The sequence below is a fragment of the Varanus komodoensis genome, unplaced genomic scaffold, assembly GCF_004798865.1.
Source record: "Varanus komodoensis strain SLA01 unplaced genomic scaffold, ASM479886v1 scaffold4, whole genome shotgun sequence".
NCBI lineage: Eukaryota > Metazoa > Chordata > Lepidosauria > Squamata > Varanidae > Varanus > Varanus komodoensis.
In genome coordinates this window covers 44,039,267-44,054,257 of record NW_025335941.1, presented here as the reverse complement: position 1 = coordinate 44,054,257, position 14,991 = coordinate 44,039,267, and the positions used below count along the sequence as shown (strand labels likewise).

General features: G+C 41.6%; 1 protein-coding gene across 8 annotated transcripts in view; it reads left to right on the top strand.

The window, feature by feature from the left end:
• Positions 1–14,991, top strand: part of FRY (FRY microtubule binding protein) — a 181,151-nt gene that overhangs the window by 44,621 nt on the left and 121,539 nt on the right. For all 8 annotated transcript variants that reach the window (XR_006415838.1, XM_044441610.1, XM_044441615.1 and 5 more), the window contains exon 3: positions 11,524–11,577. Coding sequence is in view for 7 of the 8 variants with exons in the window: in XM_044441610.1 (XP_044297545.1) it covers positions 11,524–11,577 (54 nt within the window). In the remaining variant the exon portion in view is untranslated. The remainder of the gene's footprint in view (positions 1–11,523; positions 11,578–14,991) is intronic.

Below are 14,991 nucleotides of genomic sequence, written 5' to 3'. Positions count from 1 at the left end.
CAATGGTTGGTTGTCCATAGTGAGTTATCCTGTCACATGAATCATATCAGAGAGAAAATGGCTTGCTTTGGACAATTTGATAACCCTCCCTCAAGGGCTGAGTGTTGAACCATGAATTATTCAAACATGGGTTATTGTGTTGTCTGCTGCTGTCTTGTTAACCACAAACACCCTTTGAAGAGAACCCTTGATTTCTTGTTACAAAGCAAACTGAGGATTGTTCATGCTTTGTTATCTAGGGTATCCTCAGATGATAGTCCATGTTTCAGCATAACCTATGGTTCAATGGCAATGCACGTTCAATTCACTCAGACTCAGCTATTGAGTGTGGGTTACATTATCAGAGCCCAGGCAAAGTTTACTTATACAGTGGTATCTCGGCTCATGAACACCTCAGTTCATGACCAAATCGGGTCGCGAACAGAAATTTAGGAAAAAATTTTCCTCAGGTCGTGAACTCCACATTGGGTAACGATCATGGGTGCGCTTGTGGGATGGGGAGACAGACACGATCATGGTCATGCTGGGGGGGGGGGGGGGGGACCTGGGTTGCGGGGGGCCCCCCGGGGGGGAAGGGGGGGGGGATCAGGGTTGGGCTGGGGGGGGGGGGTTGGATTGCATGATTGCGCCCATCTCCCCCCCAGTGCACCCTTTATTTATTTATTATTTGCATTTATATACCACCCTAATAACCCAGAGGCCTCTCTGGGTGGTTTACAAACATTAAAACCTACCAATCTTCAACAAATAAATAAATTGGCTATACCACGACAGTATAAAATAACATAGTTAAAATGAATTAAATAAATAAATATACCATTACAATTAATTAACTTTAAAATATTGGTTAAATAAAAAGGTCTTGACCTGGTGCCGAAAAGCATATAATGACAGCGCCAGGTGGACCTCTCTAGGGAGCGCATTCCATAGTCGGGCGCCACCGCAGAGAAAGCTCTTCTCCGAGTATTCTGTCTCCTAACCTCTTTCAAAGAGGGTTCCCAGAGGAGGGCCTCTGCTGCCGATCTTAGGGAGCAGGAGGGCATATAGGGAAAAAGGAATTCCTTTAGGTATCCTGGTCCCAAACTGTTTAGGGCTTTATAGGTAATAACCAGCACCTTGAATTGAGCCCGGACTTCAATAGGAAGCCAATGGTGCTGATAGAGGACTGGAGTTATGTGAGAATAATGACCAGTCCCCGACAGCATCCTGGCAGCTCTCTTTTGCACCATCTGAAGTATCTGGACCGTCTTCAAGGGCAGCCCAAAGTAGAGCACATTACAGTAATCCAAGTGGGAGGTAACCAGTGCATGTGTCACTCTTGCCAGGCAGTTCTCCTCCAGGTAAGGATGCAGCTGATAGATCAGCTGGAGCTGAAGGAAAGCGCTCCTCGCCACCGCTGTCACCTGGGCTTCCAGGGACAGTTCCAGGTTGAGGAGCACTCCTAAGCTGCAGACCCTGTCCTTTAGAGGGAGTGTAACCCCATCCAGGGCAGGGCCCAGGACACTTACCCGGAAACTCGATTCACCTACCAACAGGACCTCCGTCTTATCTGGATTGAGCTTCAGTTTATTGGCCCTCATCCAGCCCATTACCTTGGCCAGGCACCGGTTCAGGACAGCCACTGCCTCACCTGGATTAGTTGAAAAGGAGAGGTAGAGCTTGGTGTCATCAGCATACTGATGACTCTGCAGCCCAAACCTCCTGATGACCTCTCCCAGCGGTTTCATATAGATGTTAAATAGCAAGGTGGACAAAATGGAGCCCTGCGGTACTCCATGGCAGAGTTGCCATGGCGCAGAGTCAAAGTCCCCCAGCACCACCTTCTGGAATCGGCCAGCAAGGTAGGAGCGGAACCACTGCCAAGCAGTGCCTCCTACTCCCAGTCCCGACAGCCTATCCAGAAGGATACCATGTCGATGGTTTCGAAAGCTGCTGAGTGGTCCAGGAGAACTAGCAGGAACGCACCCCCCCCCCGTCCCTCTCCCTGCACAGGTCATCGTACAGGGCGACCAAGGCAGATTCAGTACTGTGACCAGGTCTGAAACTGGACTGAAATGGGTCCGGATAATCATTTTCATCCAAGATTGCCTGGAGTTGTCCTGTCATCACCTGCTCTAGCACCTTGCCCAGAAACGGGATGTTGACCATGGTCTATAATTGGTGACGATCTCTGGATCCAGGGATGCCTTCTTTAGGACAGGCCTGATCACTGCCTCCTTTAAAGAAGCGGGGACCTGGCCCTCCCTCAGTGATCCAGGAACCAATCCCATATTTGGCTTTGGTAAGTAACCATGAAGGGCAAGGGTCAAGTAAGCAGGTGGTTGGATGTACTTGTCCAAGCACCTTGTCCACATCATCGGGCATCATTAACTGATTGTGCCCATCGTCCTCCCAGTGCACCCACGATAGCACCCATCTCCCCCCACCCCATGCGCTCATGATCATGTCCATCTTCCCTGGGATTAAAAAAAAATACAGAACAGATTAATCTTAATTACATTGAACCTTATGGGGAAATTTGACTTGGCTCACGACCCATTTGGCTCACGACCAGAGCCTTGGAACGAATTAAGTTCGTGAGCCAAGGTACCACTGTATTACATTCCTAATGATCTTCTAAACTACCTGCAGAAGTGAAAAAGTGCTTAACATTTCGTTCTCAATCAGTCTTTAATTTTCTGCTTATCCTGCCAGTTAGGTACTTTGTGTCTACAACAAACATTTCAACATGTAACCACTCCAACTATTTTCAGAATGGTGATGTTGCTTTCTAAACCCACAGCTTAATATCAATTTCATCATTGCCCTGTTTTATAGCAGTTACTGTTACTTGGTTTTGCACAACAGTAATCAAAACTCAGGAGACTCTTTCTGGAAATTTACCGTCTTAAAATTCCATTTGGTATCTTGTTCTTAAAGGTACGTGTCTTAGATGTATTCAGGCACACAATCATGATGCACAAGAAAAAAAAATATCCCAACCATTTCCAGACTGGATATTAGAAAGTTATTTAATGATACATTTTCAGGCAGTTGAAGCAAGCATTCTAGCTGATAATATTTCATTGGGTTTGCTTATTTGCAGAGAAACGGCAAAAGCAGGTCCAGCTGCACATGCTGTCAGGATGTGCACAACTGCTTTCCCGTGCAGCTTGAAGTCTGCATAGGGTGCCATCTGTCAAATTATACTGAAAATTAGTCCATAAAATGCATGAAGAGCAATGACAAAAATAATATTTAGACTATGTGGGCATAATCATCAGTAAGATTATTACTGAAGTACAAACATTATGTTCCCAAAGATCAATTAAGTACATTTTTACTTAGGAAAATTTCTGTTGAAAATGTGCTGGGTCATTGGGCAGGGCTTTTTCTTCCTCCTTCCCTCCTTATGAAACAGGTGTCTTGGAGATAGCTTTTTGTTTCCATAGCTATTTGCCACATGGCAAAGACAGGTTTTTAAATTTACAGACCATTTACATTTGCACAACTGTTTTATCATTTTGTCATCCTTAATCCCATATTTATAAAGGACAGTTATGAATAATAAAGCTGTCCAAAAGAGGAAGGTGTATTACAAGTGAATGAAAGACAAACTGTGACTGTATTCCCTCAAATATCAGATTAATAAACATGCAGTTGTGGATAATCTTTCAACAACCCCTTTTTTGGAGAGCTCTCTATATATTCTTTCATATGAGAATGCAAATAAGACTTTTTAATGTACCTGCTTATAACAAATGGGAAAATGGGTATTGGGTTCTTGTTGGCTTTTGTGTACCATCTTCTTCAGTCCAAAATGTTGCAGTGTTTGAAATGAATAAATCCCTTCATTGCTAAATTGTGTTGCTGTTCTTCTTAACCATTTTGTAAAGCATTTGGATGATACTGTGTAGAGGGCTAGTAAGTGACAACACTTTGTATTGGATTTTCTGAGTGGTTTCTGAAATATGTGAGCAGGGCTTGGAGCTTCTGGAGTCTACATGAGCACTTTTTCACTTAGAGCAGATGAACTTCCCTATAGTCTAGGTCCTAGTAATTCTGAACTGTACTGTAGCAGCCTAGACAACCCTTCTTCGGTTCTGTACCCTTCCTCCTCTTGTTTCTGTGTCGTCAGCATGGCTGGCAATCAGCCCACCTCCCAGCTCAATACTAGTAAGTTCTCCTTTGCCCAACAAGGCCTGTGTTAAGTTCCAGGCATCTCACATCATTCCCCTTCCCACTCAACACAGGAAGCCAAAAAACATGCACAGGCTGCCTTACTGCTCTTTTTTCTCTGGCCCAGTTGGGAGAAAGCGTTTGCTTGTTTGCTTCTCTCCTCTGAATGGAAGAGTGGAGATGGAGGCAGGGCAGAAGGAGAATTTCATATTGCCAGGAGTGCTTTTCTGTCATGACAGTTAACTGGCACAGAGATGCCTATTTAGGGAACTAGGGATGGGTGGAATCCTTTACTTTTTAACATTGTGTTCAGGCAGCTACTTGGCTAGCAATTGTTTCTGCATGGGTAATAATGAGTGGTGATACTTTATCACATCAGAGTGTGACATATAGTCTGTACTCACCTTGAAGAAAACATAATGATAAACAGAAACCAACATGTATTTCTTAAGAATAAGTCATGTAAAACTAACCTAATCTCGTTTTTTTGCTGGGGTTACCACCCAAATGGAGAGAGGAAATGCAGTGCCCATAATTTACCTAGACTTTTGCAAACCTTCGACAAAAAGCCTCCCAACACACAGCGTAATAAATAAATTAGCAAAATGTGGTCTTGACATAACTACTAATAGGTGGATCCGCAACTGGCTTCAAAATCAGTCACAGGGAGTGATCATCAATCAGTCTGGAGAGAGGTTACCAGTGAGGTAGCACAATACTAATTCCTGGGACCAGTACTCTTCAACATCTTTATTAGTGATCTTGATGAGGAAGTCCAGAGAAAGATAATTAAATTTGCGGATGATACAAAACTGAGTGGAAAAGCTAATGTCCTGAAAGACAAAAAAGAAGATCCAAGGTGACCTAGACAAGCTTGAAATTCAACAAGGACAAATGCCAAAATCACCTAGGCATCAAAGGAAAAAAACCCTTCTTCAATACAAGATGGGGAATACTTGGTACAACGGTACTGAAAAACAAAAAGACAATGAAGCTGATGTAAATAACAAGCACAATGTGAGCCAGCAATGGGATGCAGCTGCAAAAAAGGCAAACAGTATTTTGGGATGCATAAATAAAGGTATCACTTCCAGAAAAAGAGGAGTATTCATTCCCCTATACTCTGCATTAGTCAGACCTCACCTGAAATACAGTGTTCAGTTTTGGGCACCCATGTTTTAAAAAGATTCTGAAAATCTGAGGAGTTCAGAGGAGGACAACAAAGATGATACAGGGCCCAGAAACTAAATTTTATAAAGAGAGGTGAAAACAACTGGGCCTGTTCAACCTTGAAAAAAGAAGACTATAAGGTGACATGATAGCGCTCTACAGGTACCTCAAAGGCTGTCCCAAAGAAGAAGGAAAAGACCTCTTCTTACTCACTCCAAAGTGTAGGACATGGCACAATGTACTTAAACTACAGTACACTAGGTGCAGGCTAGACACAAGGAAGAACTTCCTAAACCACCTGCCTGCTGCTTCCGCTGCCACTTCCCACCCAGCACAGACCAGCACGGGGACCACCTGCATACTGAGCCCCCCATGGTCTCCAGCTGACCCTCAGGTGGTATTGCCATTTGTGGGAGAAACGGTGCTGCTGTCGAGGGGGAGGGAAAGAGGAGAGATGCTTCAAAAGGAGCCGGCCAGGAGCAGGGAGCCATGCCTCCTCATTCCTAGGTAGGGCCTTTGAAACCAGGCCCTTTTTTGTGAGCCTTTTGGGTTACCCTGTTGTATGTAGGTGTAACCCACATGGGACTTTGTGGCTGCGTTTCTTTAACTGTACTGATGGGTAATTGGGCTTTGTCTGGGGGAAGGGATTATAGCTATATTTTATTATTATGATATTATTTGCTGTATTATGTATTGATATTACATATCACAATGTGTATTGTATTAAGGTTTGGTTTGATTTTGTATCACAATTAAATCTTGTATTGTTTGATTCTGTTGCTCTAATGTATTATTGTATTTTTATGGAATGAGTTTTTTTTTGTTATTGTTCTGTTGTAAGCTGCCCAGAGAGCCCTATGGGCTATGGGGCAGCATACGGATGTAATAAATGAAATGAAATTTCAAAGCAATACGACACTGGAACCACTTGCCAAGAGAGGTTGTGTGCTCTTCCACATTCAAGAAGCTAGACAGTTATCTGAGTGGGATGGTGTAACTGGCATCCTGCACCAGCAGGGGACTGGACCCAATGGCCTTCTTGACTCCTTCCAACCCCACTGTGATTCTGTTATCTGAATTGGAAAGACCACTATGCTGCGTATTTTGTGTGTAGCAGCAAGGGCTTGCTCAGTGTTGCACACAGAATTCGTAGTTTTATGCTAAATGAACTTTGGGCCATGACAATTTTGAATTTTAATCCTATTCTAGAAATGTCTGCTTCTGAGTTTTGTGTGCCAGTTTGATAGACCAAACACAGAAAGGTATAGTAGAAGAGATCTTTGATATTTACTTGTTATAACATTTATATCCTGTCTTGTTTCCTTCAAGGAACTCAAAGTAGCCTATATGACCTCTTTCTCCTTCCCTCACAATTTTTGCTTATAACAGCTGTTTGAGGTAGGTTACGCTAAGACTCAATAACTAAGCCAAATTACCCAGTGATTTTTTTTAACTGAGTGGGGACTATAACCCAGATATCCCAAATTCAGATCCAGATGGTCCTCTTTGTTAGCATCTTCTTCTTTGAATGCATCAACTTCACGTTACATTCCCTGAACTATCAACCAAATATGAAAACCCAAATTAAAAATTACTTTACTGAAGTTATTGCCTGACTTGTTGACTACAAAGTTATCCGAAAGGATTGTGAATGCATACTTTTTATGTAGTTTCATATAGGTAAAACGTTTCTTTAAATAACATTAGCAGCCAGTAAAGTATGTAATCTTTAGGAATTTTGATTGTTTCTTGCTTGCTTATGGAATCCAGTTGAAATGTAAATTGGTAGGGATGATGTAGTAGAAGTCAGAGGAGGGAGGAGAAAAAAACTTACAAAAGGATTATACAATGGCTGGAATTCAATTTTGGGCTTCTGATATTTGCATTCCATTCTTTTAAATCAATTCCCCTGCTGTGTTACCACCTCAGTTTCCCAGCAGCTGATGCTTAGCGTGGAGAAAGTTAGCAAGCACTTTAAGAGTTCACATCAGAGACCTGTAATGTCGTGGATAACCAGAATATCTTCCCTGGATACCGATATTTGTTAATTGGTTTGTAATTTTAGGCATCTTCAAAATCCAGAAGTGGTCTTTAGGTTTGCCCACTTGCAGCTTGACTCTTCTTCAAAATAAATAATTGTTTCTCATAGTAGAGCCCTCTCTGCTTGAAAGTGGGAAGGCGTATAGTCATCTATGCCTGCTTTCCTGCCAGGATCTTTTGCCTTAGACCAGCTTTGGCTCGGTCCTGCTCCTTCATACAGTCAAACATTTCTTTGTCTGCTTTTTTTCTGGGCTGCTTTATTTATTACTTACTTATTTAAGACTTTTCTATACCGTCCCTTCACAGATGTCTCAGGACAATTTACAACACCATTAACAAAATAGAATAAAAATAGAAATAAGAGTAGGAGTAGCACAGCATCTGAGGTTAAGTATAAAACCACCAATTAAAACAAATTAGCAATTAAAATATTGGGAGAATAAAGAGGTTTCTCATGACTTTCTCAGTGTGTGGCAGCTATGGTTTTCTTGAGGGAGAGCCATGTGTAGAACTAAGTACAGCATAGTGTTTTGTATGACCCTGAAAGTGCCCAAAACTCTAATATCGTGGTAGTTTGCAAGAAAAACTGATACATACTGCATGGTATCAACATGTCTCAGGTATGTGGAAGTTACTGTCTTGGTGAACTTAAACTGTTACTGCCACACACTAAGAAAGCAGAGCTTACATCTCTTCTAATGTGTTTTTCCTTGGCTTGGCTGTTTGCAGCCTTCCTGATTTGGCTTGTGGTCAGTCTCTTAATAGTCGGCATTTTATTCTGACTCTGCTAATTAATTATTTTTGTGGTTGGCTCATAACAATTTAGATTATTCTCAGCTTATGACTCTGGGACTCTGGTGTGTGAGTGTTTTTGCTAAGTTCTGTTTCCTTAGTGGATGTCAGTAGTTTAACTAGACGTAGTCTTACAAAGGCTCTGGACTAGCCTTTTCAAATTCCTCCATTACTTCAGCATGCTAACCACATTATTTACAGTTGTGAGTGGTTTTAAATTCACAAAGGAAGTGGCAGAAAATCGTATGACTCTGGCAAGTAAAACAGAGCTAAGGAATGATCGAGTTAAATAATTAACAGCCGTATAAGGTGAGATGAATGAAACTGATGGGTAACAGAGAAGAAGGTATATTTAGAATAGGTTTGGAAAGATATGTCAAGCTCACAGAGGTGAGCTAAAACAAGAAACCTGCCCCAGATAACAGGAGCTTCAAAGGAAAAAAGTTTTGTAATAGTGCTGGGACATCAAGACACATAGAAGCATGGTGTGCAATAAATTAACCCGATTGGAAAAATCCTAAAGTTTCAGTTGCAATCCTATACACTTTTTTCTATAAACAAATCCCACTGAACTAACTGGACTTCTGAGAAGATATATATAGGATTGTGCCTTTTAAGGATTAAAAATAATATTGTTTCTGTTAACATTTGTGTTTCTTTCCTATATTTTCAGGGTATTTTTCAATATTCTTACATTGGTATCTTTTAAAAGAGAGTTGCTACATAGGATGTTAATACAGCAATTGTCTATCCTTGCAAAACGGCTCAGTTGCATTTGTTCTGACATTGATAACCCTGTTTATTTAAGATGCAAATGGAAGATTCTCTGGGTTATGAACAAGTTCAGTTCCTGTGAAAATGGAAATTTGTCTTTAAGCAAATTTGTCTGTAAGTTGGATCACATGTAGTTGGCCCTCCACATTTGTGGGGATAAGGGACCTAAGAACCCCATGAAAATGGAAAAACTATGAAAATCCACCCCCCCCCCCCAACTCAGTAATGCCTCCTCTTTGCAGCAAGGAATGTCAGAGAGATTTCCCTCTCTGGATGTATGGAGCAGGTAGGCATGCTTTGGAGGCCTCCCTCTCTTGCCTGTTCTCTCTCTCTGCGGACAATCTTCCTCAGTAATTTTTTAAAATTAATGGGCTTTATGGCAGCTTGTCCATAAATGTGCATTGTTTGTAACTCAGACATTTATACTCGGGGACTACCTGCACTCTTACATAAGTTTCTTAATAAATCAGAGGTACTGAACTCTACTCTCCTAAAGCTTGCATGGTTTATACGTAATGTTAACCATACTTTGGTGCAGTGTGTGTCAGACTTGGTCATTGCTTTCCCCTCCTCTCTCTTCCTCTGGTTTCAGGGTTTGGCTCACTGTGGATTCCCCTTGACTTCATATGCTAAAGCAGATTCCTGGCTTAATAGCTGCTATGCCTGAGTCATATGCATTTGGCTTTGCTCCTCCTGTTGCACAAGTTAGCTCACAGCTTATGATTTAGCAGTTAAACTGATCAGAGATAAAAGCTTTTCATTGTGAGGAAGAAGGAAGCTGTTGAATGATTTAAGCCGAATTCTGAGGCTTCTTTCCATACTTCTGAGTAGACATGCAAAGCCCAGTTATTTGGAATACTGCTTGAAGGTGCTGCTGATTCAGTCCAATTTATTTATGAGTAAAGAAGTTCCCTCCCCTGTTAGAGACAGTGGAGAAATTCATAATATGTTAGTGGCAATACATAGTCTATGCATAAATGTTTGATCCCTAGGTGTGGTCATTGGAGCTGGAAATTACCATGAGGAAATTGGAAGCTTTCTCTGTAGGTTAGCATTAAATATGAACAGAGTGAACACAGCCCTTCTTTATGTATGAAAACTAGATGTAGAGATTAGGCCCGTTTCTCCTGCAAAAGAGCCTTCATGGAATACGGGAAGAGATTTTGACTTATACCAGGAGGAAGGGTTGAAGAGCTAAGACTAGTGGATCTAGAGATAAGTCAGGTAGTGGCTGAGATTCACTCACCTGCCAACACTATGGGAAGACAAAGCAAGTCTGTTGATGAGAAGGAGGGTGGATCAGCTATTACTACTTCCAAGATGCAGTGTCAGCAAAAGAGGGCAGACCACTTGGGAAATGTCAGGCTTTCCAAGTTACTGGCCTTCAGGCAAGTAGATCCACCTTCAGGGCCTGTGTTTGTAATTTAAATTTGGAAGGGAAGTTACTCAGTCTGGAATCAACTTCTCACGAATAGGTCACCCTCATTAATGGCTGGTCTTTCTTTAGTTATTGAAATGTCATTTTTCTTTTGCTATTGACTTTTGCAGTACATTTCATTTGTACTTTTATGCCAGCCTGATTGGCTTGCATTAACTTAATAAGACTTTTTAGTCAGTAAGCCTTTATTTTGGCCTGCTTGATAGGAGAGAGACATGTTTAGCTTTGATGCTATAGTTGAGAGCAGGAATATTGCATTTTTAAAAAAATAAAGCTCAGGTTTATTCTTACTGTGTGTTCATGAGAAAATGAATTGCCCAAGTTGTATATGATCCTAAAATGGACTGCACTGGTCTCGGGAGTCCAGAGAAAAATGTTAGTTTCCTGTTGGTAAAATCACTAAGTTATTATCCAGTAGGCAGAGGCAGATGAGATGCCATTTGGAGAACGCTCAAGGGCAAATCCCTTTAAATAATTGGGCTTTTGTTGTATTCCCATTCATTTTAGTAGTGACTGCACAGGAAGAAGTTTCCAGAGGATGTTCCTCAATGAATGTAGGTTTCTTCCTATGCTAGGCATTCAGAAGTTTCTGTATTCATTTTAAGGATGGCTAGCCCCTCCTGTCCTGATTGTATTTGTTTTATAGGACTGAATTGTGCTATCTAGGTTAAGTGATTATCTGTAACACACACTAGAACACATCAAATATTGATTTTCTTCCATCAGAATATGGAGTGTATATTACTCTCAGAGAGGAGGCTATGTCCTGTTTTGACCCTGTTTTTTAAGAATGTTATAATCTAAGCCCAACTGTAAAAATACATTGCACATTATCTCTTATGAAAGGTAAAAGGGATGCTTTGTGGATTAAAAAAAGTTCTGCTGAGCCATAGATACCAGTTTTTTGATGTAAAATGCTTTTTCCTACCAACAATTTTTAGTGTCTACAGTAATTATGGTAAAGAATTTTGAAAAGTAATAATTCTTTAAGGAAATTCTAAAATTGCTGTACAATCATATTAAGTTTTATTTTGTTTTGCTTTCTTTTCACAAATACAGACTTCTTCATTGTCTGAATTAAAAATAGTTATACAGCTAAAGCAGAATAACATTAAATAATCTCTCTCTATATATATCACTTGTTTTTGTAGGAAAAGCCATTGAGCAAATCTCTGCAACGTGGAGAAGATCCCCAGTTTGATCAAGTAAGTTTCAGCTGAGATAAATGACATTCTTTCCTGTAAACCTTGAGTTGCCCCATGATTAATACCTTACATTTGTCCAGAACACCTGCTACCTATTGCCCAGTTGATAATATTTGCTTTTGGGGGCAAGGTATTGGAGTGGTTATCATTCAACACGAAGCTGATCCAAACCCGTTTCAGTCTGAGTTTAGGTCTGGATTTGGTAGTTAAATGCTTTTGTCATCCTGATGAGTAACCAGGACAGAGGGAGTTCAACTCTGTTGATACTGCTTGATTTCTAATGGACTTTTGATAACATCAAAAATGGTACCTTGCTGGACCAGCTTGGTGGCTCAGATATCGGGAGCAAGATGATTCTGTGGTTCTGATCTGCCTGCAGGTCCAGTTTGAGAAGCGTAGGTGGCTCTGCATGAGGCATTTATGTTGTGCTGTTTTTCAAGGTTCCAGCTCATGTTCTTTAACATTTAAAGTTGAAGCTGGGTGACAGCCTCAGATACTGAGGAGTACTGATGCTGTCAGTTCCTGTCAGCCAAGTCGGGTTAGGCTGTGCAGGTGCTCATCTTGCATTTGGACTCCGTAGGGTTCTGGATGAGGGCTAGTGGATTAAAGTGAAATCCCAGGAAGATGGAGGCATTGTGGGTAGATGGTTCTTATATCAGGGAATTAGGTATGCAGCTAATTCTAGATGCATTGGCATTTCTGCTGAAGAAAGAGGTTGTGTAGTCTGTGGTATTCCTTCATTCATCACTAGAAGCCCATGTATCCTTGTACCATCTCTACTTGGTACTCCAGCTGTGACCATCCCTGGACAGGGATAGCTTGGCCCCAATAGTCCATGGCCTGATAACTTCCTGAATGGATTGGTGTAATGTATTGTACCTGGACTCTCCTTGAAGACCATTTTAGCTAGTGCAAAATGTTGCTGCCAGGTTTTTACTTGGTACAACCAAACAGAAACACATTACATTAATTCTGAAGGATCTGTACTGTCTGACCATTTAGTGCTAAGCATGGTTCAAGATGTTGGTGCTTACCCTTTAAGGCAGTTTATAGATATGGATGGATGAACAGATAGATAGCAGATCCTTAAAAGTGCTAAGCAGCTTGGGACCCAAATACCTGAAGGAGCACCTCATTTTTTATAATCCTGTCCTTAACTGTTTTAAGATAATCAGAGAAGTATCTTTGGTGCATTACATAACAAAAAGGGAGAGGATATTCTCTGTTGTAGTTCTGTAGATGTGAACATTCTTCCCTATAAAGGTGTGACACTGCAGTTAGTGCAGTTGTTTCAGTGCATAGTTAAAACTTCAATAGCTGCCCAGTCATTCTATGACAGTTTATGTTGATTTGAGTATTTTGCTGTCTCTGCTGCTTATCCTGTTTGTTGTTTACATTGTATTGATGTCATTGTGTAATGTATGAGTATTTATTATCATATTCATTGTGTGTCTCCCTGGCATCCATAAAGATGGAGAGAGATGTAAAATAATAATAAACTTTTTGCAGCTTTGGTCAATGAGCTGGAGCTTGTGCTCCTGTTTATCCCTTCAAATAAATAAACCAATACATGCCTTGAGGAGTGGACCATTCCTTTCCTCTTATTTCTCTTATGCTGGAGATAGTAAGCAAACTACCAGGTTTGGGCCACGCCCTGTGCTAAATTTCACTTCTGAAGTTACTTACCTTGCGCCAGGCATGTCCAAAGTCTGGCCCGGGGGCCAATTGTGGCCCGTTTTCAAATTTTGAGCGGCCCGCAGCCTCTTCTCCCTGCTGGCTCAGCCTGTCACTCATCCCCGCCAGCCGGCGTTTTTCCCTTCACCGCACAGCGGTTCCCGCAGCTGTCCCCTGCTGCCTCCTGCTCCTTCAAGGCTGGTGGTTATATTTCACCAGAAGATGGCAGTAGACCTGAATCAGCACTCTTGCCTGAGTCAGCACTCTCGTCAGCACTCTTGTGTGCCAATTTCTAAAATGGTGACTGTAACTAAAAAAAGGAAAGTTGACAGCGAGGGCCTCTGCTTCCAGACAAGTGGAAATTGGAGTATTTTTTCACTGAAATACGAAACAACTGTGTCTGCCTAATTTGCCAAGAGACTGTGGCTGTTTTCAAGGAATTCAGTATCAAGAGGTGCTACCAGACAAAACGTGCTAACTACGACAAACTAACTGGGAACGAATGCGGTGAAAAATTGAAGGAACTGGAAGCTGCTTTAACGGCACAGCAGCACTTTTTCACAAGAGCCCGTGAGTCAAATGAAAATGCCACAAAGGCGAGCTATGAGGTGGCAACGCTGATTGCCAAAAACTGCAAACCTTTTACTGAGGGTGAATTTATTAAAGACTGTGTGATGAAAATGGCGGAGAAAATTTGTCCTGAGAAGAAGCAAGAGTTTGCCAATGTTTGCCTGGCTCATAACACTGTGGTACGGAGAATTGAAGATGTTTCATCTGATATTAAGAGACAGAGGCAAAAGGAGTGGAGTTTGACTTTTTTTCATTAGCCTGCGACGAAAGCACGGATGCATCTGACACTGCTCAGTTATTGATTTTTTTGAGAGGAGTGGACAATGACATGAACGTGAGTGAAGAGCTACTTGACCTCCAGAGCCTTAAGGACCAAACAAGAGGAACAGATTTATTTGCTTCTGTTTGTTCCACCTTAGATGACATGAAACTACCGTGGAATAAAGTAACTGGTATTATTATGGATGGCGCACCTGCCATGGCTGGCGAGTGAAGTGGATTATCAACAATAGTCTGTAACAAAGTCAGCAAAGAAGGAGGCAAAGCTATAAAACTCCACTGTATTATTCACCAACAAGTTCTCTGTGCCAAACATCTGAAATATGATCATATTATAAAACTGGTGATGAAGGCTATTAATTATATTTGCTCCAAATCCCTGTGCCACCGCCAGTTTCAACAGTTTCTACTCGACATCCAGGCTGAATACGGAGATGTTGTGTATCACAATGAGGTAAGATGGCTCAGTCGGGGGTCTGCACTGCTGCGCTTCTACTCTCTTAGGGAGGAAATCGGACAATTCAACCGATGCCAGATCTATCTGATCCTGTTTGACTGGCTGATTTTGGATTTTTAGTTGACATAACACGACATCTGAATGTGCTGAACACGAGCCTTCAGGGGCAAAATGCAGTGGTAAGCCAACTGTATTCACATATCAAAGCCTTTGGGACCAAGCTGCTACTTTTTCAAAGGCACCTGTCACAAACGCAGCCCAATGCCACACATTTCCCATCGCTGCAGGAAATAATGACCAGTTTTCCACAGAACAATATGAGTGTGCAAATAAGGAGGTATGAAGCAGACATCTCATCTCTGGCTGAGGAGTTTCAACAGCGCTTTCGGGATTTTGCAGCTATTGAAAAGGAGATCACGCTTTTTTCATCTCCT